The following is a 27,363-nucleotide window of genomic DNA, read 5'->3' as shown; positions in this document are numbered from 1 at the left end:
GAAGGGGGCGGGGCATGGAGCGTCCCCGGGCAACGCGGTAGTCGCGCTGATTGGCTGCGGCGGGGCGTGAGGCGGAAAGGGTTGTGATTGGCTGAGTGGCGGACATGTGGCGTGGAGGCTGCTGGGGGTGGGAGACAAATAAACATGGAGGCCATCTTTCACGAGAGGGTAAGCGAGCGCTTGGGCGGCTGGCGGGGGACGGGGTGGTCCAGCTCCCTAAGCTCAGGTCGGCCGCCTGCCTGCCTGCGAGGCGAGGGAGGTCGGGCGGGAGGGAAGAGCGAGCTGGGCGTTTCGCTGTCTCCAGCCGCCTCTGTCAACTCCGGCGCAGCGCTGGAAGGCCGCCTCGGAAGCTGGCGAGTCCTCATTGGAGGAGTCCTTCCCTCAGGCACGGAACTAAGCCGCCGAGGTGGCCCCTGGCAGCAGGCTCAGCATGGGTCTGGCGGTGGCAGCAGTTGCTAAATAGGGAACCTCCACGTACAGGGGCAGTATACCTGCAACTTACCCGGTGTCGCCTTCAGGTCTTGCTTGTGGACTTCCTGAGGGCACCTGGCTGGCCGCTGTTGGAAACAAACACTGGGCCACGCAGGGGTTCCTTGCTTGGGCCACTGTTGGGGGCAGGAGGCTGGCTGAGGTGGCCGTGGGGTTCTTAAGTCTTCTTCTGATCTGGATGTGTACATTGGTGAAGGGAGCCCCTGAAGGAATTAGCTGTTGCTTGAGGGAAATAAAGTAGTATCTTACGGGGAAAACAGGTTATGTGCCAAAGTGATTTGATAATTTTTTTCTCTGTACGAGGTGACATTGTCAAGATAGTTTAGTGAACATTAGCTATTTATTTGACATTCTTTAATGTGTGCACTGCGAGCTTAAATGGACTCCGGGGAATGGTAGAGGACAGGAAGGCCTGGAGGATCATTGTCCATGGGGTTGCGCACTGAAATTTGCACTCCTTTTTTGTAGTGTGTGTTGCGGGGCAAGGGGGGTTCAGTAAGCAGTGAATTACGAGTTTGAATGGCAACCACAAAATTATTTTTCTTGCTTTTAAAAATTTTGTTAAGTTCTTAAAAGAAACTTGTGTATGTACATCCTACAATGATGTTTTGTTTGATGTCAGAATTGGAGATTACAGCTGCCTTAGCTGTTTTGGTCACAGGTTTATTTTCAATCCTTTTTTTGTTTTTGAGACAGCTGTGTTTGTGCCTGAGGTGCCAGCACCATATTTTTAAACACCTGCTATTTTAGAATATGGTCATTCCTGTCCTATTTTTCAAGTTCATATCCTGCTCTTGATCATGGAAGTTGCATAGCAGACTTAGAATCATAGAATATCTTTGCGAAGAATGCTTGCACTCAAAAGCTCACACCCTGGATAAATCTTAAAGGTGATACTGGATTCTGATTTTATTGTGTAATCTTCTGAGAGATTAGATTGAATTGTCATATCAAGGCCAGATTTTGAATGTCAGGATTCAGAAATAATTTTAAATGAGGATTCCTTGGTGGAGTATAGTAATGCAGAACACACAGAGACATAGGATGAGTGTATCTGAGCTGAGTGAGCATCAAACTAGATTATTCCTAATAGCCCTTCTTCCAGCCCTGGAGCTCCACGAATAGAACCACAAATCGGCTCCCTGTTTAGGCTTTAAGAGATCTGTTATAATGGTATTAGAGTAAATAGTTGTTTAGATACAACATGAGTGGAAAGCTCATTGTGGGATCACTGATTTCCTCATCTTGTGCTTCCTGTAAGGAAGCCAGGACATATAATCTTTTTCCCTCCCCATTTATATATTTACTTTTATAGTCAGCCTTTCTCACTAGAACTCAAAGTGGATCACAGGTGTGATTTAAAGAAAAACCCTTTGTCAAAAATAAATGGATTACAAGATATTATAGCGTTCTAAAACACCTAAAGGGGGATGTGTATCAGCAGCCAGCTGAGGGACCTTGGACCAGTGACAGTTCTTTTATAGCTGTTTTTGCAGAGCAGTTCTGTTAGAGCTCTCTCAGGTCCATTATCCTTAATAAAAGTCACTTCCTGAGCTGCATGATTGCCCTACAATTTTGCTCTTCCCAACAGCTCTGAGAGCTTGGGTAGGCTGAGCAAGAGAGACTGGTATGTAGCCAACCTGTGAGTTTTATAACAAATTGGGGATATGAATCCAGCTCCTTGTCAGACACTACACTGACAGTCACTGCATTTTTCATATTCTGTCCCCTTTGCCTGCTTTCTGCTCAGAGATCTTTGGGTGTGTGTGTGTAAAACATCTTCCAAGTCATAGTCAATTTGTAGCAACCCCCACAGAGCTTTCAGGAGAAGAGATATTCAGTAGTTTGCCATTGCCTGTCTCTGCAAAGCAAGCCTGGACTTGCTTGGTGGTCTCCCTTCCACCTGCTAACTGGAGCCAGGGATCACCAGGAAGTTGGAATTGCATAAGGCTCTTTGGGGGGTGTAAGCAGAGAGGCGATCCCTCAGGTCCACTGGGCCCAAACCGTGTATGGCCTTGAACCAAAACCTTGTCCGATCCGGAATTCAGTCTACTTGTAGGTGCTGTAATGCAGGGGTAGCCAACCTGTGGTCCTCCAGATGTTCATGGGAATTGTAGTCCATGAACATCTAGAGGACCACAGGTTGACTACCCCTGCTGTAATGGAACTAAGTTAATGTGAACTCATCCAAGATAGTGCATGAGACACCTGGGCCTGCTCGTCTGAGTTCCTTTGGAGGGAGGAGATGATGCAAAAGAAATAGCCATTTCTAGCCTCTTGGGGGTTTTAAAAATATTAACAGTTGCAGCTCTGCTTTCTGTTGAACGCAAATCTTTTTTTACAAAAGTCTATAAATATTTTCAGTCACTTTACATCCAGAACTATATTATGATTTCTCATGCAAGAAAACAGGACTAGGGGAATTCTTAAACTGGACTGCTTGTGGTTCTGTAATGATACAAATGTAATTGGGTGTTACAGCCCAGCGTCTTCCTCCAGACATCCTTTCTGCCAAGGCATTATGCACACTGCATTCCTATGAGTACTCCAGACTTGAAAAATATATCCAGACTTCAAGGCAGCAGTTGTGACATAGCATTATGAAAACTCCATTGTAGCTGAATTCAAAGCAGCTCTGTGCTAGTTGTAGAGAACGACTTTATTATGAATTGTTAGAAAATGCTCTATTTCATGCTCAACGTACCATAGGAGTAGTAGCCACTGGCAGTCCAAGGACTCACTCCAGCTTACAGGGAATTCCCTTCTATCTGTGCGCATCTGAGCCTCTTTATTCCAGGCAAACTATGAATCAAGGGATCTTTTAAAGTCTCTCCCCCCATGCATATTAGCAGTCTTTATTTTGCACCTCAACTACTTCTCCTTTTTGCTTGTTGCCTTCTGGAAATAAATAGACAAGGAGCAGGTGAGTTCCTGATCACACTTAGTGGGTGGGGGGTTAGAGGTGTTATGGATCCATGTCCTTGGGTTTTGGAGCAACTGGCAAAAGGGCAGAATAAAATAACAGTTCTGCTAAAGGCTTTGTTGCCATTTCCACTGAATAGAAGTGGGTACATTGTTAAAATGTGTGCGAAACCAGGTACTTTCCTATGCTGTCTGCTATGTCAAGCATAGCATTAACATACTTGTCAGTGGGAACTTTAATATTCAACAAGAAGAATGAAGGTCAGTATTCAGATTGCATGTTGCTCAGTGCCAGGTCCATATTGGAAGCTGTCTTTTAATTAAAAAAAAATATTAATATAATATTTGAGATAAATAGCACAGCAGGAACTCTACAAACCCAAACCACCCAGTCGTTCACATCAGTATTAGAGACACCACCACCATCTTTCTGTCATTACGCAGTCATCACTGAGCAGGCGAGAGACTCCTGCAAATGGGTCATCTTGTCCAGTTTATCTGCATCTGGACCCAGTGGTAATCCCCCCCCCCAAAAAAAAAAACGACTGTCAAGGGCTCTGTGTACATTAAATACCATCAAGTTGCTTGTTACCTTTGGTGACCCCTATAAATTAATGCTTGTCAAAATGTCCTATCATTAAAAACCTTTCTCAGGTTGTACAAACCGGGGCAAGGCTTCCTCCATTGAGCTAATCCATCTCATACTATTTCTTCCTCTTTTCCTTCTGTCTTCAACTTTTCCTAGCTTTTCTGGTGAATCTTGTTTTTTCTAATATGTTACCGAAATACAAAAGCCTGAGTTCAGTCATTTTAGCTTCTAGGGCAGGGTATTCAACCTGTGGTCCTCCAGATATCCATGGACTACAATTTGCTGGCAGGGGCTCATGGGAATTGTAGTCCATGAACATCTGGAGGACTACAGGTTGACTACCCTTTTCTAGGCGGAGTTCCAGATTGATCTGATCTAGACCCCACTTGTTTTCTTTTTGTTGTTCCCTATCAGTAAAACCCTCCTTCTCTCCAGGAAGTATTAATAGTCCAGGATGCTACTGAAGAAGTTATCTGGACAGGTATTCAGATGCAGAGCATGGATGTGGCGTTCTGCTGTGGCTTGCCGAATTTGCTGGAACCCTTGTGCAATGTGTGCATTTCACTACCTTGAGAGATGTTTGAATCTTCAAGAGTTGGGGGAAATTGAGTTCTTGAAGAAACCAGGAAGGGAATGTTTGGAATACATCCATTTTGGCATTGGAAAATCTCAAGTCTGGGCAATAACACTGGAGCAATAGATTGGAAAGAAGCATTCATATTTCTTTGGTTGACAGATTTGGTCTGTGAGCGATGAGACTGTGATAGCCAAACACTAATTGCTGTTTTGGGTTTTCGTGTGTGTTTCATTTTCTGTTCCTCAGCAAGAAGGCTCGCTGTGTGCCCAGCACTGTCTGAATAATTTGCTCCAGGGGGAATATTTTAGTCCGGTGGAATTGTCTTCTATTGCACAGCAGCTGGATGAAGAGGAGAGGATAAGGATGGCTGAGGGAGGACTCTCCAGTGAAGAATATAGGACTTTTTTACAGGTAACGGGATTTTAAAGCTATTCGGGTTGCCAGACACAAATGTTGCCATGTGCCTTGTAACTAGAAAAGGTCACCTCAAAGTAAGGCTAGTTTATTAAGAAATGTCTCCTCTTTGGCTCTTCTTCCATCTGAATGCAAATTGCCACATAAAAGTTGATGGCAGGGGGAACAGAGAATTCTGTCTTACTTGCTGCAAACTGGTGTTTGCTACATGGTGCAGCCCAGAAGGAGAAGCAGAGACACAGAAGCCTTTTGCCCTGAATTAGCAATTGTTGGTCACAGCTCTGCCCTCTGGGGGCTCATTTTAGGATTTGTCTAGGTCAGGGGTAGTCAATGTGCGGCCCTCCAGATGTCCATAGACGTCTGGAGGGCTGCAGTTTGACTATCCCTGGTCTAGGTATGTTCATGCTGACACAAACACACACACTCACTTTAGGTGCTACTGAATGCTATCACTTGATTTCTCTCATTGTAATCCATTCTGATTCACACCTCCAGAATGCCCACAGGTTCTTGGAGGAACAGGAAGGCAATTGCTCAACTGCGTCTCCAGAGAAGGAAGGAGGATGCAATTGAACTGATCCACAAAGTGCCACAGAGCACTTCAGCCTGGCTGAAGAAGCATGATATTCCTTAAATAAACACAGCCCTCTGTTTCTCTGCATAGCAAGCCCTTATCAGTTGATTCCTATTAACAGCTCAACTATGTACAAGTCATTTGGAAAACCAGTAGACTGTACTCGTTGGCTTATTTTAACAGCCACTGCTTATTGACCTTCACATTGAAATTAAACTTCTCCAGTTGTCTTTGCTCTTGATTTCTGAACACAACCCTTTGTGATTTTAGGGCAGCTAAATCAATGGTGAGCAGATCTGCTTGCACATCTCCCCATGCTGAGGTTTGCTGTGATATTAGAGCAGATCAGCAGCTCTCACTGCTCTGTGGCACTTTGTGGATCAGTTCAATTGCATCCTCCTTCCTCTTTGGACATGCGAGTCCTTCCTTGTTTTTGTGTTGAAGCAATCAGGAGTTTGGCGTTACATCCAATTTGTTGAATTATGGTTTGTGCTTATCCTCCATGTCCAGCTGTGATCAAAGCAGGGTTTGGAGACCCAAGTGCAAACTGATTTGAATGTAGTGCGAAAACGAAGGGAATGAAGGAACCAGAGCACAATGTGGGAGGGACAGAGCATGCTGTGACTTGCTGTGACTTGCTGTTGCCGGTGAACCTGTTTATTGGTTATGTATGATGCAACAGCCTTGCTGAAACTGGCTTTGATGGATGGCCACCTGGGAACCCTTTGCACACAATTTTCAGTTCCATGAAGGAAGAAAGGCAGGATCTAAAATGTAGTAGATAAAATGGAAGAAGCAGTGCTTTAAGTGATAATAAGCTTTCAACACACAAAAAAGTGCTGCAGCTATTTCACTTTCCCCAAACTATTTGCATCCCTTTTAAAAAAAAAAAAGTTCTTTCATGATGCCCGGAAGCTTGCTTCCCTAATAAGGCTTCATCCGCTGAGAAATTTGTTCTCCAAAATTTAGATGTGGAGACTGGCACAAGTGTTACCATGATATATTGATTTTAATGTTCTTTGTATCAGTTTTGAGACATAAGGATTGTTTACTTGTTCGAGGAGCATACCAGGTTTTGGGTGGTAGTAATGATGACTTTCCTTGGGAGGAAGGGTTTTTTTCCCCATCAGTTCCTTGTATATGTAATTCATAATATTTTTTCAATAAACAGTGATTGTTGTTGGCAATAACTACAGTAATTCATGTATAAAGGTAAAGGTATCCCCTGTACAAGCACCGGGTCATGTCTGACCCTTGGGGTGATGCCCTCTAGCGTTTTCATGGCAGACTCAATACGGGGTGGTTTGCCAGTGCCTTCCCCAGTCATTACTGTTTACCTCCTAGCAGCAAGCTGGGTACTCATTTTACTGACCTCGGAAGGATGGAAGGCTGAGTCAACCTTGAGCTGGCTGCTGGGATCGAACTCCCAACCTTATGGGCATCGCTTCAGACAGCATTTCTGCTGCTTACCACTCTGCACCACAAGAGGCACATATGCGGAGGTGCCTAAAAGCACACCTTTCCTCCTTGATATGTATAGTTGTCTAGAACAGAGGAAGGAGAAACTTTGGGACCTAATTTGATCCTTAAGAGAACAATATTACCAAACCTGTTCCATGGCTATGTAATATATTTGTAGTTCTAGGAAGGATAGACCTCTAAAAAGGAGTATCTGTAGGTTCCAAGGCAATGTAGGTCAGCCATCAGGGGCCAGAGCTGGGAGTGAGGTAAGAGTGGCCAGGGAACCCCACTACATACCTGAAAGTATTGTGAAATACCCAACTTGAGGCCCTGGAGAGCCATTTAGAGTAGTTCATAGGGACTTGATTTAGCAATGGGTCAGTAGTATAGGGTAGTATAATGTGTATTTGCAATTTTAAGTGTTATTTCATTAAATGGGTGTATTGGAGTAGGTAAAATGGGTTAAGAGAAGACATGCCACATTTTTGTTTCTGCTTTCTCATAAGCCTGTCTTGTAATATTGATAATCAACTGTTTTTTTTAAATCATCCTGTGTTGAACAGCAGCCTTCTGGAAATATGGATGACAGCGGTTTCTTCTCTATTCAAGTAAGGATTTCCCTGAATTCTCAGTGATGTTGAGAAATTCATTGCAAAGTGGAAAGTTAAATGTAAATGTGTAATACATTTTAGTTGATGTTGATGCAAGGCATTCAAATTTTTAGGAGGAACTGTGGTAAATGTAGAAATCTTAAAATGTACCTTGCATTACAAATACTTACAGAGAACAAATACAAATACTTTTGTAGCAATTATGTGGTCCATAGTATTAAGCCTTCCTCAAAACAGTTTGTATAGAAGTTTCAGTGAAATTGAATTACATTGGAGAAATAGGATTTGTGTTTATCTCTTTTTCAAAGTGATCAAAACAATAAAGCAATAAATGCTTTCCTTTTTAACAACTGAAAATGTGTGTGAAACCATTTTGTTTGGGCTAATGCACAGGAAATGTTCATTAAGAAGAAGAAGAGCTGGTTCTTATCTACCACTTTTCTCTACCTGAAGGAATCTCAAAGCAGCTTACATTCGCCTTCCCTTTTCTCTCCCCACAACAGACACCCAAGTGAGGGAGGTGAGGCTGAGAGAGCCCTGATATTACTGGTTGGTCAGAAAAGCGCTATCAATGCTGTGGTGAGCCCAGCTGGCTGCATGTGGGGAGCGGGGTATCAAACCCCGCTTGCCTGATTAGAAAATCTGCAGTCCTAACCAGTACCCCAAATTGTCTTTGGTAAATAGAATAGAAATAATCTAGTTTAATCTTTGGGATTTTTTGGTGTGCTTCAGTCATAAATTTATAACTGTAAGTGAAAGCTCCACATTTTTGTATGACAAGCAGATTGCCTGTGTGTACACTGGTGCTAGACTGACCTTTTCTAATTGAAAACACACAAAAGTGCAGACAGCATGTGTAGTGCTTGGGAATCCTATATTTTATTACAGTTTGTTAGTTGCCTTATGGTTGCGCAAGAATGAGAGGCAACATATCTCTTTAATAGGTGAATAATAGTAGCCTTGGTCCTGAGATACACATACCAATGCACCTTTGACTGTTATGAACACCAGAGTGACCACCAAGCTGTACAACTATCCTGTATTTGTAAATGACTATACAGCACAATCTTATACCCAACTAAGCCCATTGACTTCTATGGGTTTAGAAGAATGTAATTCTGCTTGAGAATGCCTTGTGAGAAATTCTTAGAACTGTCAATTTTGGCATGCAACATATAGTTCCACTCATTTATATTTATTTATTTATATTTCGATTTATAGACCGCCATTCCATGGATGGGCTCACGGTGATTTACAATAATAAAAAAGTAAAAACACAAGAAAACCCCATAAAAACTTCCCTTATAACAATCAACAATTAACAATTAAGGTGGCAGGCAATAAATAATCCTCGAAATTATCCCACCCATCTCGTCCAGCCCAAGGCCAAGCCATTGGGAGTGAGGTGCCAGATCTGATAACACCATAGGGCAGTGGTCCCCAACCCGCGGACCGTGGCCTGGTGCCGGGCCGCGAAGGCCTTGGCGCCGGGCCGCAGCTCTCTCTTCCCACCCCCCCGAAGCGAGAAGCTCGCCAGGCCGCGAGCAAATCGGCCGCCAAAGCAGCCAAATAGCTCGCAGCCCGGCAAGCTTCTTGTTTCGGGAGGGAGGGGGGGAGAGAAACTTGCCGAGCCGCAAGCTAATCGGCCGCTTTGGCGACTGATTTGCTGGCAGCCCGGAGGGGCCGGGAGTGGGAGCCGCGGCCGCCGGCATGGCGGCGGCGCAAACGCGCATGCGTGGACTGCGCAAGCGCTTTTGCGCCCCTGTCAGGCGCAAACGCACGTGTGTGGGGCCCCGGGCCGCTCTCTCCCGCCACTCAGTTGCAGCGGTCCGTGGCAACCGGAAGGTTGCGGACCACTGCCATAGGGGATCCTCAGGTTGAATATCAGGACTCCACCCTGGCCTCAACCATACACCTGGCAGAGCTCCATCTTGCAGGCCCTGCGGAAAGTTGACAATTCTGACAGGGCCCTTAGCTCTTCCGGGAGCTCATTCCACCAGGTTGGGGCATAAGCATGTCTGCCTGAGATAAAGCCTGAATTATATATTTAAATAGCATGCTGAGAAATGTGTATTTCCTGTTAGAAACGTAATATCTTGGTTGCTCAGAAATGTGTGGAAATTTCTTAGGTGCTTAGAACTCCCACCAAACCTCACTAGTTATTTGGTACACCATGCATCTTGTGCAAATGTTACCTGGCCTGATTAGCACTTATCTCTCTCCAGTGACATGTTAGGAAAAAGGTGACTTGCACAGTCTTGTGCCTAAAACCTTTGTGTTCATACATGAAAGAATCTGGCAGATAGCTCCTCATCTTATCAGCTTGTAGTTGAGGCATTCAGAATAAGGTGATGCTTTGAAGGCAAACTGATAATTGTAAAGCTGCTTAGAAAATCCATTCAGGAGTTACATGTGCCTTTTGAGAATTTCTCGGTCAAACTGTGTATTTGTTATCCACCCTTAAGTGTGTTTTTCTATGTGGTCTGCTGAATGTAGATTCATGAAGGTTTTGATTTTCTGATCCTCCATTGGTTTCCCCTTAATGAAAGTTGTCATCCCCTCCCCTCCCCCAGTCCCAACTTTGTGCAATCAGTATTTGTTCAGGCTTTTAAAAAAAAATTAAATAATGGCTAAAATAGTTGCATTGCTTCAATTTATAACTGACTGGTTTGTCTCATGAAAAGTGCTGTTTTTTGACAGGTTATAAGCAATGCCTTGAAAGTTTGGGGTTTAGAACTAATCCTCTTCAACAGCCCAGAGTATCAGAGGCTCGGGATCGACCCTATGTAAGACTTTTTTTTTAGCTCCCTGCTTCCATTATACAAAACAAAATAATGCAAGACAGAGAAAAAGATCCTATCATTTGAAAACTTACTCCCTCAAGTTCTGGTTTTACCCCCATCAGCCTTTTCTTTTTCTTATTATTGAGGCCATACATGTCTATTTGTCCTCTGAGCCTTCATGACATCTCAGTACCTGTGGCATCACAGAATGCTGATTTTGAATGGTCCGTGGCATCGTATTTGCTTTATGACATCACCGTTTGTGTCTGTACTTATATAGCATCTCTAGCAATAAATCTGTTATCAGCGAGTGCTATTGGAATATGCTGAACCATCACAATAGATTAACTGATCCAATAATCTGTAATTAATCATAGCCATATTTACTGAAATGGCTTTGAAAATAATGGTAACAGTAGTAAAAGACAAAAAGAAAGTTTCCAAATGAACTCTGGGATTTAATTCTGTGCATCATTTGTTTTTGTTTTTTTCTTCTTTCAGAAACGAAAGATCTTTTATTTGTAACTATAAGGAACACTGGTTTACAGTTCGAAAGTTAGGAAAACAGGTGACATTGTCTTATTTTTCTCCTTGTTTAAAAATTTACCACGTTTGGGAATGAGGAGAACATTGCCTTTTGAACCTGCAGTTGTAAAGGTCTGGTTTGAATCCTCTCAGATTTGCTCTAAAGCAAGGGTAGTCAACCTGTGGTCCTCCAGATGTCCATGGACTACAATTCCCATGAGCCCCTGCCAGCAAATGGGAATTGTAGTTCATGAACATCTGGAGGACCACAGGTTGACTACCCCTGCTCTGAGCATGACTTATCTGCATCCCGTTGTAGATCAAAATGCTTTCTCAAAGGCTGTTCCTGGATGATAAAATCCCTAGGAGCAGTGTTTGGGGAGGGAAGGGGTCAGAGGTCTGTTGTAGGAGGAAAGCATAAGGAAAAATTGTCCCTCTCTCCATCTGTGGAGATGATCAGTGAGATTCAGTCATACATATTTCAAAATCTAGGATTCTAGTTTCATACCACTGATAACTGCTCAAACAATGCCTGGAGAGGGGGCCAGTTTCTAGAACAAAAGTCTAAGATTTATGCAATCTGGACAACTTAAAAATATGATTTACATCTCAGTGAGGGATGTCCAGCAGGGTGGATTTCAAGAATGAACAAGTTGGTCCTTTTGAGCTCCTAGTTGAATTTGGACAATGAAATTTTAATGTCTGAATTAACTTCAGCTTTCTGGGTTGGGTTTTATCATGGCAAACTAGAAATGCTACATCTTTCAAAGTTTAAGAGCAAATATGAGTATCTTGTGATCCATCACATTTTCTTCTTTTTACATTAGAAGAAGAAGAGTTATACGTCAATACATCATTGTATCTTGTATGATACTGAGTATTGGCCTTTCTGTAGATCATAATCGTTCCTCTGAGAAAGACAATGCAGATGGGTTTTTAATGGCACTATGCATTTTATCAATGCAATTGCATAAACAATTGCCAAGGACTAAGCCCACAAATAGACTGGTGTATGCATAGAACCGACCGCCAAAATATTAAAGTTTCCATCACACTCTACCAGAATTCACTGGAAATGAACCAAGAAGAAACTTGGGGTTTTGATTAGCTGCTTGCAAGGAAGAGATTGTTACAGCCATCTATTCAATTGAATGCAATACAGGCTTTCTTCTTGGAACAAGGTAGCAACCTTACTGTTCCTAGATATTTCAAAAGGGACAGTCAGCTGGCAATGCTCAGTTCATTGGCTTGGGTCCAGGCTAATATTTCCACGACATGCAGTGAACGTTCCTCCCCTGCACCAGCCCGAAAACCCTGTGAAATCTGGTGAAAATTTGAGGGCTGCTGTGTGGGTATGGCGAGCGGGGGTGTGTGTGTGTCACGCTTTACAAACGGAAGTCCTTGTGCTCGTAGGCATGTCATTCTGAATACGATCCATTAATTTGGGCTCGAAAGAAATGTGTGCTTGTCATAACGGTTCCTAGGACAGTCTTCCTGGGTACAAAGCGGGACTGTTGGCTAACCTGCTTGTTAATTGCTTTGGTTTGATTGTTTTTTTAATTACAGTGGTTCAACTTGAACTCTCTTTTGACGGGTCCAGAACTAATATCTGATACTTACCTAGCACTTTTCCTGGCGCAGTTACAACAAGAAGGTAAGGCGAGCTTTTAGACAGTGAACGCTATCACTTGAAAGTAGATTAGAATTCAAAGGGCAGCCATCGTTCCTGCTTGAAGCCTCTTTTCTTCAATTTTATGTACAAAATTATGAGATCACCAAGTAAAATGAAAGGAAACAGAATTGCACAGTCCCTGTGAATGGTACTTAAATTATTGTTTTTTCTCTTCCACCTTCCCCCACTGTCAATAACCCAACCTCCCTCTTCATGCCATTACTAGTAATCAAGCCCGCTGTAAAATAAATACAGCGGGCGCTAGGCAAGGGAGCCCCCGGCAGTCGTGCGGAGCGCAGCTGGCGGGGGCTCCCTTGGCCGGCGGCTTGACGCGGCGAGAAGCGCAGTTGCTTCCTTGTCAGCAGGGCGGGAATCGGCCGGGCCAATTGGCCCGGCCGATGGTCTGTCCGGAGGCCGATTGGCCCGGCCGATGGTCGGTCCGGAGGAAGGGGCCAATCGGCACGCTTCCTCATCCCGGACAGAGCCCGCCCTAACTCCTCCCCCTAAGCCCTTACGGCTTTGCGGGCTGTGTAAAGATTATTGAGTCTCATAAATCTTGCATTTATTTTTCCTCAGGTTATTCTATATTTGTTGTAAAGGGCGACCTACCAGATTGTGAAGCCGATCAGTTATTGCAAATGATTCGGGTACAGCAGATGCAGAGGCCAAAATTGATTGGGGAAGACACACTGCAATCAAAAGATCAGAGGTAAGGTAAATAAAACTTGTATTTTAATACCTGTTGCATGTTGATTGTGAGTACTTAAATCCTGGATGTAAGCATGGGTCTATTGTAAGAGGCAAGAGAGAGGGTAGTAAGAGGTAGCTCTTTACCTTCTGTTTGTCTGCACTGGTGCTGGATGTTTACTAGAGAGACATGATACTCAAATTGCTACTCAGAACTACACATTGCTGTATGGGATATTCAAGAACATAAGTGTCTGTAGGAAAGCTCATATGATACCAAGTAAATACATCTTCCAGTAATGGTTTCACTCCAGTAGCAGTAGCAGATAAACTGTTTTTCAACATTTATTAGGCTGTCGTTACAGATAACCAAGTGGCTATAGCTGTAACAAAGATTTCAAGTAAAGGGGTTCTATTAAAGATAACTGGCTGGAAGGGGTTGTGCCAAATATAACCAAGTGAATATAGTTGCCATGAAGATATATTTCAAGTCAAGGAAGTAGTGCCAAAGAGTCTATCCATGACCCTGTTGAGTATTTCTTTTGACATCACAGTGCTGAGAAACATCTGTAGAATGTAACAGCTGTGCTGTATCATACCATAGGTCTACCTAGTCCGCCATCCTGTTGTACCCCATTGGTTGTCCAAATAACCTGCAAAGGCCAAGGGTTTGTCTTGATTTTGCCTCCTGTAACTGGATTTCAGTGGTTTACTGCAGGGGTAGTCAGCCTGTGGTCCTCCAGATGTTCATGGACTACAATTCCCTTGAGCCCCTGCCAGCATTTTAGGCAGCCAGCAGAACAGTGACTACCCCTGGTTTAATGCCTCTGAATACAGATGTTCCCTTTAATCATCATAGCTGGTAGTCATCCATAGACCTGCCCTTCAATATTCTCTTTGATCCTCTTTTAAAATCTTCTGTTTTCCATCTTGCTAAAGACTACAAGAGTCTTTCCAACTTAATTATGCCAGAGCAGCACTTTAATCTACTCCTACCTGTGTAACCGGTTTCTAGAACAGTGACACTTTATTTACATCCGGCAATTTAAATTCTGTCAATTAGGTTCTATAAGATAATTAGTACTGTCAGTATGAAGGTACGGGGCTGTTTGGTAGCTGTGGAGTAGCAACCACTAATTTGGGGGGAAGGGGCCTCTTGCTCTTTCAAAACATCTGGAGTTGATGTCAAAGCCTTTTTGTACTCTCCTCCATTGATATGTAATTGGGTAGAGTTGGCAAAGTAACTTTTGCCTGCTATGGAAATTTAGTGTGTTTGTGTTAAAAGTGATATTATTAGTTACCTCACTTTCTGAATTTTGATGTTTTGTATTCTAGATTCTTACCGGTAGGGGAAGGATATCCTTGTGTGAATTTGTTTTCCCATGTGCTCTAGTAAGCTATGGCTAATAAGGTTTTGTCTACTCTCTTCTGTGGGAGTAGGACCCCTCACTGTTTGCTGCTGTATAATAAGGCTTCATCAGGACTCTTGATATGGATTACAGGTTCCATTCAAATTCCTCCCACATTTGTCAGCTAGGACTGGAAGGGTTCTGTAGAATAATACAGTCTTCAGAAGGGGGCAGCTAAGCTGTGTCTTTAATTAAAAGAGGGAGTGAGATCTCTTGGTTGAGGACACTGCAAAGAGGGGAACAACACTGACGAATCTTGTGATTAGTGAGCAAAGTCAGCCTTCCGTGAGCAAGTAAGACTTCTGTTCGGTCTAAATTCTAATCTCTTGCCTTCTAAGAATTTTCAAACAAGCTAAGAGACTCTGCAAAAGGGTTTTTCATGAGTTTGAAAATTTGACAAGACTCTATCCACTTTTCAACTTGAACCAAGAAATAATATCTCTTTTACTTTCCTAGGGTACAAAAAGCTGACCTCGAACAAGCGTTGGATGTTAGCCAACCGTTTGATGGTACAGGCATGTTAGATGAAGATGAAGAGAACTTCCAAAAAGCTCTTGCTCTCAGCAGACAGGAAATCGATATGGAGGACGAAGAAGCTGATCTCCGAAGAGCCATTCGACTAAGTATGCAGGGTAAAAGTCTGCTTTCAAATTTTGTATCATTTTAGTTCTGTTGTTATGCTTTCCATTATTCATAGCTTTGGATGGAACAGACATGTGAATACACTGCAAACAGATGCAGAGTTGCCCTGGTCTAAATCACTGGATTTCAGTGGGTAACTGAGTGGTATAGAGAATAAACTCTGCATAGGATTGTATTGTGAGATACTTCATCTTTCCTAGGGATTTCTTCTGGCAACTCAATGTTAGAATTTTTAGAACCTGCAGTTTAATTTTCTGATGCTTGTTTTCTAAGAATGGGGTGAGGGCTACGGCTCAGCGGGAGGCACTTTATGTGCAGAAGGTTCCAGGTTCAGTTTCTGGCATTGCCAGCTAAAGGGATCAGGTGGGTAGATGATGTGAAAGACCTGCCTGAGAGCCGCTGCCTGTCTGAGTGAACAATGCTGATGCTGATTTACTGAGTCAGACCTATGGACTGAGGAAGCCTCATGTGTGCATGCAAGATAACCGAAGATAACCCACGAGGGATTGTTCTTGCAGTCCAATGCAAAGGGGGGGTGTAGTAGCATGACATGTACCTTTGTGCCGCTGTGTGGGCATGTCTCTGCAACACCTTTTCCATGTTTCCACTTGGGCACTGCAGCATATGGTCGTGGAGTTTTCTGTGGACTGGACAAATGCCTCTTCCTGTACCCCCATGCTTGAGAGTGAGAAACCACCTATTCAAGCTAGATGCTCCATGTTGGATCTGCATTCTTCATAAGGACTGCCAGGGGAAGAGCATGACCTGAAGCACTATGTATGTGCGCTGTGGGTGTTTTGTTAATTTTTATACTACTTTTCAGTCAAAGACCAGGCCCCAAAGTGGGTCACAATAATCGGCAGCCCATACAAAATATTCAAGTTTAGTTTGACATGTTCCTCAGGGAGTGAGTTAGAGTCAGGTCCATGCGCCCTTTCTGAGGGCCTCATAAACATCAACTGGAGAGGAGAGTCTCAGTTAAACTGAATCTAGGTAAGGTGGAAGGTGCTTGCTTTCCAACATGGGGATGCACGGGACCACCAGATTCATTGTTCAAGAGCAGAGCCGTGTGGCTATGTCTGAAGTGAGAGAGGATGTTGTGTTGAAGGAGAACTCTGAGCAGTTTTATTAATGGCCCACCTTTCCTCCACTTCAGTGATCTAGAGGTGATCACTCCCTATCAGGAACTATTTTGTTATCCTTATGTGAATTCAGTCAGTCACAATAATAACATATGTATGTGTGTTTTCATTTTAGGCAGCCAGCAGGCTGGCTTGTCAGAGCCTTGCACCCTTAAGACGCCACATTCAGCGGCAACAAATCAGCCGGAATCTCTTACATCGGAAGAGCTGCGAAGGAGAAGACAAGCCTATTTTGATAAGTAATGACATGTCTATGTTGGAATTTGTGCATACTGTATTGTATGTCTAGCAGGGCACTTGTAAACAGAGTTGCACTCTTCCAAGGTGCATAATTTGAGTGGGTTTAAGTTTAATTCTGCTGATGATTGCACTGCAATAGTCTTTGGAGGACAACTGTTTATACAGAGAGTGACTCAGATCCCAAAAACTTTGCCCTGACTTCATGGAAGAGGGCAAGGGGACAATAGATTGGGATATGGCATGGGCAGGGAAGTTGTGGAAGAAAGGGGAAATTGTGGAAATCCCAGCACCATCTCCATTCAAGTGAGTATTTGCACGAGGAAGGGGCTGTCAGCCTGATTGTTCATGTGCTTGTATTATTCATGTGCCCCTGTTGCACAGAGGAGGAATGAAGAGACCTCGTCAATGTTTGTGATCTGTTTTTATACTTGCATCCCCGATTAAATCAACATTAGTACAAACATGCTAAGATATGTTAAAGATGCAGATCACTTTTGAGTACTATTTACCATCTAGCTTCAAAGCCCGTTCCTAAGAACGGGCCTTGAAAGGGTCCCCTTCCGTGGCCCCTGGCCAGGCAGCTGAAGTTGACTTTGGGCTGCAGCCCACAGCCAGATCAAGTGGGGCGGGCGGGGGCTGGCCAGCTCGTTAGCAGGGCCGGACAGAGCTCCTTAGGCAGTCAGCAGACTGGAAGGCCCTCATTAGCAGGCACTGCTTAGCAGGCCAAGAGGCCCTAGCAAGCCTTCCACTACAACCCTTTGCCCAGGGCCCTCTCCCCTTACCTGCTGCTGGCTCCAGGCACTGAAGCACGTCTGAGAGCAAAGAGGCTAGAGTCCTGGGATGGAGGGCGGGAGCTGCAGGGACAGGGCCCTATTCCAACTTGGACAGCCGGACACATTCCACCCCCAAGGCTGTTTCACAAATATATAGAGGAACAACAATGGATAAGGATGGGATGTATCCAAGGACTCTGGTCCACTGGCAGCATTGTTTTTCTTGGGTGGAAGAGGCTTCTTCTACCAGAGAAGAGGTTCCCCATCAGTTGTCTGTAGCTAAGTGTGTACTATTGAAGTTGACAAACATAACAAACCAAGAATTTTCTGTTCAAGGTCTCTGAATATGATTATAAACAAGTCCATATGTCCTTCCTCTTAGCCTTCAGAATAGTTTCCCTTTGGTTTCCACTGTGGATTGTGTCTGGGTCCAAAGAAAATAAATGTCTAAAAGGAGATTTATGAAGGGCAGTGTGATAAAAGAGAAAATGGCCAGGAAGAAAGTGATGGTGGGTAGTATACACAAAAATGATCTTGGAAGTACAGTTAATCACAAGCTGAACACAAACTGACAGAGTGAAACAGCTGCAAAAATAGTGAATGCAGCTGTAGTTAATAAAGTAGTTAAGTCATGGAAAGGAGTGGTCCCATCATTCTTGTAGGTCCTCCAACTGTAAATGGAGTAGCTCAGAAATTAGACATGTAATCTCAGGGTCTTCGGTTTGAGCCCCATGTTGGGCATGTGGATTTTCTGGATGAAGGCAGAATGGCAGTGTCTTGTTGGGAGAACATCATCTTTGCACATAGAAGGTTTCAGGTTCCATCCTCTGCATCTCCAGTTAAAAGAGTCACAGCAAGTGATTTGAAAGACCTCTGAGAGAGATCCTGGAAAGCCACTGTAGTGGTAAACAGTACTGACCCTGATAGACAAATGGATCCGACTCTGTATAAGGCAAGTTCATGTACTTGCTTGATTCTGGGCTAGTTGACTTTTATTTTGGACTACAATGTCCATGTCTAGTTACCATGTTTTTACAAAGGTATGAATAAATTGGAACAGATTGAGAGGATGGGTACAAAGATGGCCAGGATCTGGCAAATTGACAGAACCGGATATGCATTAAGATAGGGGTTTGTTTAGGTGGCCTGCAAAACCCCTTCCAGCTCTCTGATTCAGTGAACTGGTAACTAAGTATAGCTTGTAAATGTAAAGCTGTTAGCTAATCTTAATACATTGATGTATCGTATTATGAATGTTGTTCTTAGACTGCAGATTTTAAAGTGTCCACATGGTATCATGTATAAGGGGGGGGGTCGTCTACAAGCCTTGGGAAATCAGAAAAGTATGCAGTATGTATGATATTTAGAAGACAAAACAAACCTGGCAAGGGGAATCCTGTAGAAATGTTTTATTATTTAAGAAAGCATACCGGTCTGTGTTGAGAGATATTAGTGGTGCTTTTGGGAGTTCCTAGCCAACACCAAACCCCATTGCTAAGGTTTCCAAGCCTCTGTTATTGTCAGTACAGGGAAGGTAAGGGTAAAATAGGAGGCAGGGAAGGAATATTTGGAGGTGGTGGAACACAAACAGCAAAATGGGAAAGTTGGAGATGGAGGAGGGAAAGAGTAGAGGAAGGGGATATTGGAGGGGGAGGGGATGCTGGAGGAAGCAGAAGTGACAGAATACAGATGTATGTACAGATGTAGATAAGTGGGTGGGAGAGAAAGGAAGGAGAAGCTGAAGGGGATACAGGTGCTACTGGGGCAAAGGAAAAGGAAAAGCAAGGGAAGAGGGAGAATGAGACCCTCTCCACTTTGCAGGTCTCCCATTAGTCCTGCTCTAATGTTGATCAGGAAAAAGCACAACTAAGACCATGTGGAAAGCAAATGCTGGCAGGGGCTCATGGGAATTCTAGTCCATTGACATCTGGAGAACCACAGGTTGACTACCCCTGGCATACGATATTCCTTGTGAGGGAAAAGCAGATCTTTTTATATTTAAATTATTATTTTACAATACTTATACCTTGCTCTTCTGTCCTGATCAGGATCCCTGCAGCTAACGTAAAATAATAAGTCAGTCAAAACCAAGCTAAAATATACCCCCAAAATGGCACAAGCATTGCTGAGGGAGCACTAAACAAACAACAAATCTTTATCCTCTGTCAAGACAGAAGTCAAAACAATGTATCCCAGGTTTTTGTCTGGGGAAAGAGATCCAGAATTTTAGGTCCTGGGTTGCCATCGGCCTAATTTCAGATGCTGATTGCACCAGAGCAGCGTCTTGGATAAGGATGCTAGCAGCATAGTAGCTTCACAAGGAAGTAGGCGTTCCTTCATGTACGCAGCTCCCAGTTCCCTGACTGTGCCTGGAAACAGATTGGAAGCCGGTGTACGTGGGCTGTTACTGGCATGATACAGTCCTCTTGGTCTTGTCAAAAACAGCCCCTTGTAGAATATACTGAAGTAATTGAATCTAGATGTAACCAGGGCATGCACCACAGTGGCCAAATCTTCTGCCTGGAAAAGTCCTCAGCTGTCTAACCACTTGAGGCGGGTAAAAGGCACTTCTGGCCACAATTGCCACTTGTTTGTCCTGCAGTTGTCCTGGCTTCAAGAGCAATTCCAGAGCAGGTGACACCTTAAGCCTGTGGCCAGCCTTCCACTTGCCAGTGGAAGCCTCCGGGGAGGGCAGTATATAAATATAATAAATAAATAAATAAATATCTGCATAATGATTTAGTGTTATTAGACATACTTGCTGAAACCTCTAATTTAATTTTAGCATGTTATTTTTATACCTAATGCTGACTGGTTGATTCTTTCAGACAGCAACAGTTGCATCAGCAGTGTCAAAACCAACAATCTCATGATGTACCAACTACGAGTTCAAATACACTGGGGACTGATCCAGGTACTATTTTGTTCAGTCGTGCTACAGGACATATTATTCTGCTTTTTTTGCCATCATTTTTCTACCAGATTGGTTTGTGTTTTTGCTAGATCAGGTCCCTCCCCTTTGTAGCCCCCCGCAGCCGAACATCGCCTATGGTCATCTATTAGGGCATGGCGACTGTTATCAGGAGGGTTGAGGAATGTAGATTGTTGATTGTTGCCACCGTCGGTTGTACTGATTTTGTACCCATATGTTTTTACGTAAACCGCCACGAGCCAGCTGGGCTGAGAGTAGGGGTCTATAAATACAATAATATTTGTTTTAAAAAGCAGGGGAGCGTCTCTTTAATGCAAGGCTGCTTCTGTCTTTCTAACCTGGATTGATAAGGCTCAGTGCTTCATGTTGCAATTAAAATAATGATAGTATATAATCTGTGCTAGCTTCTGCATTAACTAAGAAACAGTCTAGAGCAGGGATTCCCAACCAGGAGTCCGTGGGAGCTCTGAAGTGGCATGGTATGGCAGGATCTGAGCCATCTTCTCAGCTCCTACTCTTCTTTCTGGCCTATATGAGGCAGAACTGCCATAGTAATAGTAACGGTGGGAGGAAGGAGCAAAAAAAAGGACTAAGGGTGTGAGTAGTGATGTCACCTCCATGTGGCAAGGGGCGTGCCCAGCTGACATCACTTCTGGGCCTCGAAGTCTGAAAAATTATTTCAGGGTCTCCTCCACATTCAAAACATTGAAAATGGCTGGTCTAAAGTAATTGTTTTCTATTAATTGTAGCTGCTGGTGCAGTAAAATACATGTGGTAGCTGGAGGTGTGGTAGCTTCTGACAGCAGACTCTTAGTTCACATTGACTTTCAGTAGCAAAAATGGGAAGGGTTGCAGTAATAGCAACCACTGAGGTGCCTATTTTTATTATTACTATTATTAGCCTGAAAGCCCATTGTATCCAGGAATGCAATGGGCGCTAGTGGTAGGTGCTCCCTGACTGTGCCGCCGTCGCCCTACCTGCGCGTTCTGGTGGTGGATTCGTCGACGTCATGGGTGATTGGTGGTCCCTCAGATATGTGGCCTTGAAAGTTAACACCAAAACCTTGAACCTGATCCGGGCCGCAACCGGTAGCCAGTGCAGCTTCCTCATACCAGCTGGATAAGGGCCCGCCAGGGTGTTCCAGTGAGGACCCTAGCAACTGCACTCTGCACCAGCTGTAATTTCCGGGTCAAGGACAAGGGTAGGCCCACGTAGAGCTAGTTGCAGAATCAAGCCTGGAGGATATTTAATTCCGTGGTGCTCTGTTAACCACATATGTGGCATTCCTGATTCTCTTTTGTCATCCTGCAGCCATCTTTCATCATTCCTGCCACTTTGTGGATATTCCTTTTATTCAAGTCGGTAGCCATGTTGGTCTGTAGCAGCAGCAGAACAAATGTTGAGTCGAATAGCACTTTTAAGACCAGCAAAGTCTTATTCAAGGCATGAGCTTTTGTGTGCACACACGCTTGTATCTGAGGAAGTGCACCTGCACACAAAAGCTCATACATTGAATAAAACTTTGTTGGTCTTAAGGGTGTCACTGGACTCCTTTTATTCCTGTGCCTGCTTCTTCCTCCCTCAGCGCATTGGATTGACATTAGATATTTATACCCCACTTTTCTTCTTAGTGGGGGCAATCAGAAGCTTACAGCATTGTTCTTCCCTCCTCCACACAACTCCCACCGTGTGAGATAGAGTGCATGACAGACCCAAAGTCCTCCAGTGAGCTTGCTTGACAGAGTGGGAGTTGGATCTGGGAGTCTGATCCTATCCACAAACCAAACCGTGAAGTAAAATCCATCACAAATTTTGCCATTAGTGGTTCGCGAACCGAAGTTCATGACCAGTTTATCATCACAAACTTCCATGAATTTTAAAGCAGTATGTGGTGGTTCATGAATAGAGCTGAAAGCAGCAGTTTAAAGGGACTCAAAGTGAGCTGCTCCCCACTGCTCAGCTGTTATTCCAACTTTCTGCAAACCCCATGTAAAGAGACTCTGGTCCACTGGAACAGGGTTTGCATGGTTTCCCAATTCAAGTCAGTTCCTGGTTTGGCCACAAATCAACACAAACTGCATGTGTCCAATTTGTGCCTGTCTCTACCCAGCACTCTCACCACAACAGCCACATTGCTGGCATGATAGTTCTGGGTACAAAATCATCATTTACAGTGTGGTTTTGAAATGTTCCTTTGCTTGGATAGCAGTAGCAGTGCTAATTTTTCCCATTTTGCACGTGCTTGAAAAATAATATTATCAAGATTTATGGGAGTATTAATAAAAATCAATAAAATCTAATGAAAAGACATGAAAGCCAAGATATGAAACCAACCAATGTTCTTTTTGTGGCAGAATTCCAGAACTAAACTTACTGACTTTTTTTCTTTGTAGGAGGTGATATGAGTGAAGAAGATATGCTTCAAGCAGCAATGAATATGTCCTTGGAAACTGTCAGAAACAGCTTGAATACAGAAGAAAAGAAATGACATAAATACTTTCCCCCCTCCTATGTAAATCCTGTATTAATCCTGTGTGGATGGTATAAAGGCAGGGTTCATTTCACTAATGTACCCAAGCAGGATATAGCCCTAAAAGGTATGAGGCTAAGGATCTAAATGAAAAGGCAAACTGCATATAACAACAATAAACTCTTACCAATGTAAAGGTTTTAACTTTGCTCATATGATAACTTTGAATTATGTCAATAAAATTGCTTCACATGAGCAAAGATGCTTCCGTTTGTCATAAAAATCTCACCCATCAGCTTCTGTACTAAGAGACGCTTGGGAGCAGTTTGTGGAACCTGCAGCTCTTTGTATGATGTGTGTGTTTTCCAGAACAAGATTAGTCCAATAACACAATTCCTGAGGCCCTTGTGTTAGGATAGCACTGAGCAAAGCTCTGTGACACATAAAACTTCACAGACTTGTGCATGTCCTAAAATGGCATTGCAAGGACCGCTGCTGCCCCCGCAGCTACTTGAGATGGATGGATACAGTTTACTTCTGCCACCTTACATGCTAACTTCTCAATATTAACTATCAGGGTGATCTTTTTAAAAGGAAAAATGATTCAGAATCCCTTTATCAGTATTTGCAGTAACATGCAAAGTCTTTTTGAAGCACTAGCTCTCATTGGCTTAAGGGTACTCTTTGGGTACTCTTTAAGGATTGCAAATGGATGTGGCCATCTTATTGAATGGTCTTTTAAGCCCTAATGATAAGACCAAAGATTTTTTTTTCTTTTCAGAGGAGAGATTACAGTTGTTTAATATTCTCTCTTTACTAAGTTCCAGCCAATCCTGGCCTTGCACATAAAGCAGTTACTGGTAATGTTGGGTATATGTGAGAGACTTGAATTTTTGGAGGATATGGGGACTATATCTGATTCTTCAGTGTCCTTTTCATTCCCATGTCTCTACAAGTTACAAGATGAATGAATATTTGAAGCTGCCTTAGTCTGTTAATCCATGTGGTTCTGCACTTCTGATTGGCAGCAGTTCTTCTTGCTGCCAGGGATATTGTTGGCTGTAGTTGCTCGGGATTGAACCCAGGATCTTCTGCATACAAACATATGCTCTAACGGTGAGCTGTGGGACCTCCCAATGTTCCCAGGTCTGTTAGCAGTGAGGAAGCAAAGAAAATGTTTTGATGCCATGTGTATGTTGCCATATTTGTAAAACCTGCTGTCTGAAATGAACCCTGCACTGGTTGCTTATATGTTAAGAATGGATATTCACGAATGAATTTGTATGGATGTATGTTGTCAGATGTTAATGAATGCCTTCTGTTAGAATTTTGCAGCTTTTCATGAATGGCCTTTGTTTGTGCACCTTACAGTTGTTTTTATAACTTCTTTTAACTGAGGAGAATTGGGGAGCAAAACTTTGCAGGCTACATCAGTATACAAGATTACTGTGCCAGGATGATCAAATCTGGCATTCTTTGTTACAAGAACCATTTTCAAGTGTTTTTGCAAATGGTGCTTCAAGCATATGTTCTGTTTACATATATACTTTCTATGGCTGTGGTGTTGGACGGTTTACATCATTCAAACTGTATTCTGCTTAAAGCTTAGGCTGGGAGGAAAAAAGACTCCTAAAAGCTACACATTGATTTGTGTGCTGACTTATTTCAAAATTACTATACTTCTGCATCTCTCAGTGTTTCACACTGTCTGCTGAATGATCTGTTTGCAAGTATGTGGTACGTTAAAGAATAATATGATACAGGTGAGCACTCAGATTTCGATGGTGTTTGTTTACAAATAATCTTTTAGATGACTTGGCTTCTCGAACCAGTGGAGGCAAGAAACAAATCTCACTTACCTGCTTGTGTGCTTCAGCTTTGTTGACTTCAGTGAAATCAGCAGAAGTACAGGCAGTGGGATTTGGCCCTAAAATGATCATTGCTTTTAAAAATGCACCAAGCAGTTCCATTTCCATGTACCTAGGGCAGCACTGGTAGAACCTTCAGAATGTATTTGATTACCGCAGGAAAGCCTCTTGCCAACAGTGCACTACCACTGCTTTTTTAAAAGTCTGCGGCATTAATTAAGTCAATGGCTTTTATTTGTTTTTGCTTGTAAGCTATTACTTGAAGATAAACAGCAAAGGGATTTATATAAAGCATGACATAAAAGTATACCAATCTGTACAAATCAAAATTGTATATATATTTTTTTCCTTTGTACTTTTCTGATAAATGTTCTTCTGCACAAGCTGAATCTGAATTGACATAGGGTCACTTTCCAAATATTTTTGTATTTAGTTGTAGGTACCCAAGAACAAAGGCATACATCTACCATATTAATTATGAAAGGTATACACAGTTCTCATGATTGATTCTCCCCACTTCAGAATGCACTTAAGTAGACAGGGCTGCAATCCTGGCTTCTATGTATTTTGTAGGGAAAGGCCAACTTTGAAAATGTGTGCATGCTACAGGACTGATGTAGTATATGCAACCTTTAATTACTCTGCCATGCAAGAGATTTTCTGTATGGAAACCCATTTGCTGATATTGGTTTTAAAGTATAGGCCACAACTGTCGACACTCCCATCAACATAAGCTTCTGTTTACCTAATAGTCACGGAGTGCTCAGCTTTGAGAATCTTGCATAGATCTTTCCCCATGATTTGTGCTTTAGTTTATTAAAAGTTCACCCCCATACAGTTTCTCCCACCTAAACCTACAGAGAGTGGAGTAATTCTGTTACTGAAATTTGTTAACAAAACTACATGGGAAGCACTATCTTGTATTCACTATGTAGGCCACCTGTTACATTCGAAAAGCCAGGCCCCTGTTCTGGTGGGAGAAAATGGAGATACAAATGACTAGTTTGATTATTTCTAAAAAAACCCCCAATTTCAAGGACATGTTTCTGAATTACTTGTTCCCTGCATAAATGGGGTGTGTGGGAACACTAGAATTCTCTTGACCAGAACCACTTGCTTTTTTCATTTTTCATTTAATTCAGTCAAATAGCTTAGTGAATCTAGGTTGTAGACATAAAAACATTATCTTTCTGTTCAGAATTATTTAAACAGTACAACTGAGTTGCAAGGATATTTTTCTGTGATTATGGAACAAATATTGTTTGGCAAACTCCAGCTCCTCCATGGCTAATTGGCACTGAATACGTATGTGACTCTTCTGCACAGCCCTATTGAAGAATATCAAGTCTTGTTTGGAGTGAGGGAAAACTGTTGATCTTTGTTGAAAAAAGCTTGAAATGAAAATGAGCACTCTTGTCTATGAGCAAGACCTTAAATGAATGCATTGCATGTCGGGGTAAAACATTCTCTGACTTGCAAGCAATAAAACACATTTGTTCAAATTTCCCAAACTGAAGACACGTAATTTGCAGTTTATGTTCAGGATCTGTGTATCTACCTGGAAGCAATCAGTTCATACTAATCCTTTATTATTTTTTGTATGCATGCATTTCATAACCTGGATTTGACCTCTGTAAATTGTGAATTTGTTTTGTAAATAAAGTTCAACTATTTTAAATCCTATTGGTAACCGAAAACATCTTCCACACTCAAATATCTTGGTGATATTGACAGTATGGGGAAAAAAACCATGCTTTATGATACTGACATGATTAGGGCAAGGAATGAGACTTGCCTGCCTTGGGAGGAAAAAAAATGAGTATTTGATTATGCTTTGTAAATATTACTCTTTGTGAAATGGATAATGAATAAAGTTAATTGCTGTAGGTCTTTACCACACTGAAACACTGAAAACGACTGTGTAATCTGATTCCTTTCCATTCTTCAAGGAACAAGGGCAAAACTTGTTTTAGGTAGTCCTGCTTAAATATTTTAGAGGGTTTCATGCTGTATGAAATGCTAATAGCATAAAATCATAGAATTGGAAGGGACAATACAGGACATATAATCAAATCCCCTGCTCAGTGCACCATCAGCCTAAAGCAGGGGTAGTCAACCTGTGGTCCTCCAGATGTTAATGGACTACAATTCCCATGAGCCCCTGCCAGCAGGTTGACTACCCCTGGCCTAAAGCATCCAGGATAGGTCCAGATGCTGCTTAAAGACCATCAGTGAGGGGGAGCTCACCACCTCCTTTGGCAGCTGATTCCACTGCTGAACTCTGTGGAAAATGTTTTCTTGTTATCTAGCCAGTACTATTCTACACGTAGTTTAAACCCATTACTGCAGGTTGTATCCTCTGCTGCCAACAGGAACCACTCATTGCCCTCCTCTAAATGATGACTTGTGTCCCTTCTCAATCTCTTCTCCAGGCTGAACATTACTAAGTCTTTCAGCCTTTCCTCATAAGGCCCTGGCGGTTGGGGCAGGAAAACTTGCTATGTGGAAGCCAGGGCTAGCTTCCACTGCTTCTGAACAGAGTTTCAAATTTAAACCAGAAGTTCAGTGAGGGAGGTTGAGGA

General features: G+C 42.9%; 1 protein-coding gene across 7 annotated transcripts; it reads left to right on the top strand.

The window, feature by feature from the left end:
* The first annotated feature begins 60 nt into the window (after positions 1 to 60).
* On the top strand, positions 61 to 26,686 carry ATXN3 (ataxin 3). Of its 7 annotated transcripts, none has more exons than XM_077323516.1 (11): positions 61 to 168; positions 4,824 to 4,988; positions 7,593 to 7,634; positions 10,338 to 10,423; positions 10,922 to 10,988; positions 12,512 to 12,599; positions 13,194 to 13,326; positions 15,170 to 15,345; positions 16,613 to 16,736; positions 20,339 to 20,424; positions 22,837 to 26,686. In XM_077323516.1, the coding sequence occupies exons 1-11, from the start codon at positions 145 to 147 to the stop codon at positions 22,929 to 22,931; spliced, it is 1,086 nt and encodes a 361-aa protein (XP_077179631.1). In that variant the 5' UTR covers positions 61 to 144; the 3' UTR covers positions 22,932 to 26,686. The 7 variants fall into 7 exon arrangements, with proteins under 7 accessions (XP_077179631.1, XP_077179632.1, XP_077179630.1 ...); XM_077323517.1 differs by having other exon boundaries at positions 7,590 to 7,634; positions 15,170 to 15,336; XM_077323515.1 differs by having other exon boundaries at positions 7,590 to 7,634.
* Positions 26,687 to 27,363: the final 677 nt, after the last annotated feature.

This window comes from Paroedura picta, chromosome 2, assembly GCF_049243985.1.
Source record: "Paroedura picta isolate Pp20150507F chromosome 2, Ppicta_v3.0, whole genome shotgun sequence".
Classification (NCBI taxonomy): domain Eukaryota; kingdom Metazoa; phylum Chordata; class Lepidosauria; order Squamata; family Gekkonidae; genus Paroedura; species Paroedura picta.
This window is presented reverse-complemented; position numbering and strand designations above follow the sequence as displayed.